Raw genomic sequence first — 2,504 nt, 5'->3', positions numbered from 1 at the left:
GCTCACCGCAACCTCCGCCTCCTGGGTTCAAGCAATTCTCCTGCTTCAGCCTCCTCAGTAACTGGGATTACAGGTGCCCACCCCCACGCCTGGCTAATTTTTGTATTTTTAGTAGGGCCAGAGTTTTGCCGTGTTGGTCAGGCTGGTCTCAAACTCCTGACATCAGGTGATCCGCCCGCCTCGGCCTCCCAAAGTTCTGGGATTATAGGTGTGAGCCACCACGTCTAGCTGCAGGAATATTTTTAAATATTAATTTCCCACAATGTTCCAGATTTCATCAGACAAGCCCTGAGTGTCTTTCTCTGTTGTCTCCCTCCATTCCAGGTGCTGTTCAACCAGTTCAAATACTTTTTCAACCTCTATTTCTTACTTCTTGCCTGCTCTCAGTTTGTTCCCGAAATGAGGCTTGGCGCACTCTATACCTACTGGGTTCCCCTGGTAAGTTAATCGGCATTGTTTGTTCAGTAACCTTAGAGGTTGGGAAACAGAAAGTTCTTTGTTCCTCTCGCTGAGGTATCTGGAATGGGATGGTGGCCTTGTAAGGGAGAGGATGCCCTCAGATCAACACATTGGGAGTCTCGGAGACTTTAACGTTGAAGCTCCATTTCATATACCACCTGGATCAAACTACAGCAAAGCCTGTGCCATTCATTCATTCGTTTAGCTATTTGGTCTTGCATTATCTCAACAAGGATTTATTGCATGCTTATTGTATATGACACAAGTCTAGACTCTGGGAACACAGTGGCAAATGAGAAAGACAAATACCCTGTCCTTATGGATTGTATCACAGGTTGAGCATCCCAAATCCAAAATCCCAAATGCTCTAAAATCTGGCCAGGCGCAGTGGCTCATGCCTATAGTCACAGCACTTTGGGAGGCCGAGGCGGGCGGATTGCCTGAGGCCAGGAGTTCGAGACCAGCCTGGGCAACATGGTGAAACCCATCTCTACTAAAAATATAAAAAATTAGCGGGGTGTGGTGGCACGCGCCTGTAGTCCCAGCTACTTGGGAGGCTGAGGCAGGAGAATCGCTTGAATCCGGGAGGCAGAGGTTGCAGTAAGTTGACATCACGCCACTGCACTCCAGCCTGAGTGATGGAGGAGAGACCTGTCTCAAAACAAAAACAAAAACAAACAAAAAATTCCAGATAAATAAAAATAGTGCTCCAAAATCTAAAACTTGTTGAGCACTAACATGGGACTCAAAGGAAATGCTCACTGGAGCGTTGTGGATTTTAGATTTTCGGATTTGAGATGTTTAACTGGTAAGGATGGCACGGATGTTCCCCAGTCTGAAAACATCTGCAGTCTCAAACACTTCGGCTCCCAAACATTCTGCATCAGGGATGCTCACCTTGTGTTTGGATTGTTTTCTGAGATCACATTTTCTTTTTATCCAATGTAGAGTATTTGCGTGTGAGGGGTTGGAAAAGTAGCAGAATCTGCTTTTGTGCATATGATGTGTGGCAGGACCGAGTGGCCCCTCTATTCCTTCCCTCGCCTCCTTTTCTTTCTCTCTTGCTTTGGCAGATGGTGGTAGAGTACCTGCTGTGTGCCAGGCCCTGTGCTGGGTTCTGGGGGTGCAGCAATGAACAGAGTAGACGAATACTTCTGCCCTGTAGGGCTGATGTTCAGAGGGCGTAGACAATAAACCAATAAACGGAATTGTTACAAATTGTGAAAAGTGCTCTGAAGGTAACAGAATAAGGTCATAGGACACATGGGGTATCCCAGGTACATTTAGTATTTTTTGCATGAATGAAGGTGAAGGGTAGGAGATGTGAAGGGGGCAGCATTAGCCAGTGTGGCTGTGAAAGGCCTCCTGAAAAGTGATGGGAAGAAGGAGCACATTCCAGAGGGCAGCAATGCAAAGGCCCTGCAGCAGGCATGTGCTTAGAGCATTTGAGAAATAGAAAGAGGTCCAATGTAACTGAGCTGTGGAGAGGGCAGAATGGATACCCTTTTTTCTCCAAACTGAGATATTATGAAATGCAGTTGCTGTTTATATTCTCAACAAGTGGGACCTGGGGGAACACTTGGATTCTCTGTTCATAAATCTCATTAACATTTTTATTTTTATTTATTTATTTATTTTTGAGACGGAGTTTCGCTCTTGCTGCTGGAGTGCAATGGCGCAATCTCGGCTCACCACAACCTCCGCCTCCAGGGTTCAAGCAATTTTCCTGCCTCAGCCTCCTGAGTAGCTGGGATTACAGGCGCCCGCCACCGTGCCCAGCTAATTTTTGTAGAGACAGGGTTTCACTCTGTTGGCCAGGCTGGTCTTGAACTACTGACCTCAGGCTATCTACCCACCTTGGCCACCCAAAGTGCTGGGATTACAGGTGTGAGACACTGCGCTTGGCTCTCTTTTTATTTTTTATTTATTTATTTTTTTTTTTTTTGGAGACGGAGTCTCGCTCTGTCGCCCAGGCTGGAGTGCAGTGGCCGGATCTCAGCTCACTGCAAGCTCCACCTCCCGGGTTTACGCCATTCTCCTGCCTC

At 47.0% G+C, this 2,504-nt stretch overlaps 1 protein-coding gene across 1 annotated transcript in view; it reads left to right on the top strand.

The window, feature by feature from the left end:
* The window catches only part of ATP9A (ATPase, class II, type 9A), a 141,942-nt gene that overhangs the window by 4,157 nt on the left and 135,281 nt on the right, over positions 1-2,504 (top strand). Inside the window, exon 2 of the mRNA XM_011978174.1 lies at positions 325-438. Within this exon, the coding sequence (XP_011833564.1) occupies positions 325-438 (114 nt within the window). The remainder of the gene's footprint in view (positions 1-324; positions 439-2,504) is intronic.

Source organism: Mandrillus leucophaeus, unplaced genomic scaffold (assembly GCF_000951045.1).
Source record: "Mandrillus leucophaeus isolate KB7577 unplaced genomic scaffold, Mleu.le_1.0 Scaffold19, whole genome shotgun sequence".
NCBI classification, from domain to species: Eukaryota; Metazoa; Chordata; class Mammalia; order Primates; family Cercopithecidae; genus Mandrillus; species Mandrillus leucophaeus.
The sequence above is the reverse complement of the archived record's forward strand: the minus strand, read 5'-3'. Positions and strand labels throughout refer to the sequence as shown.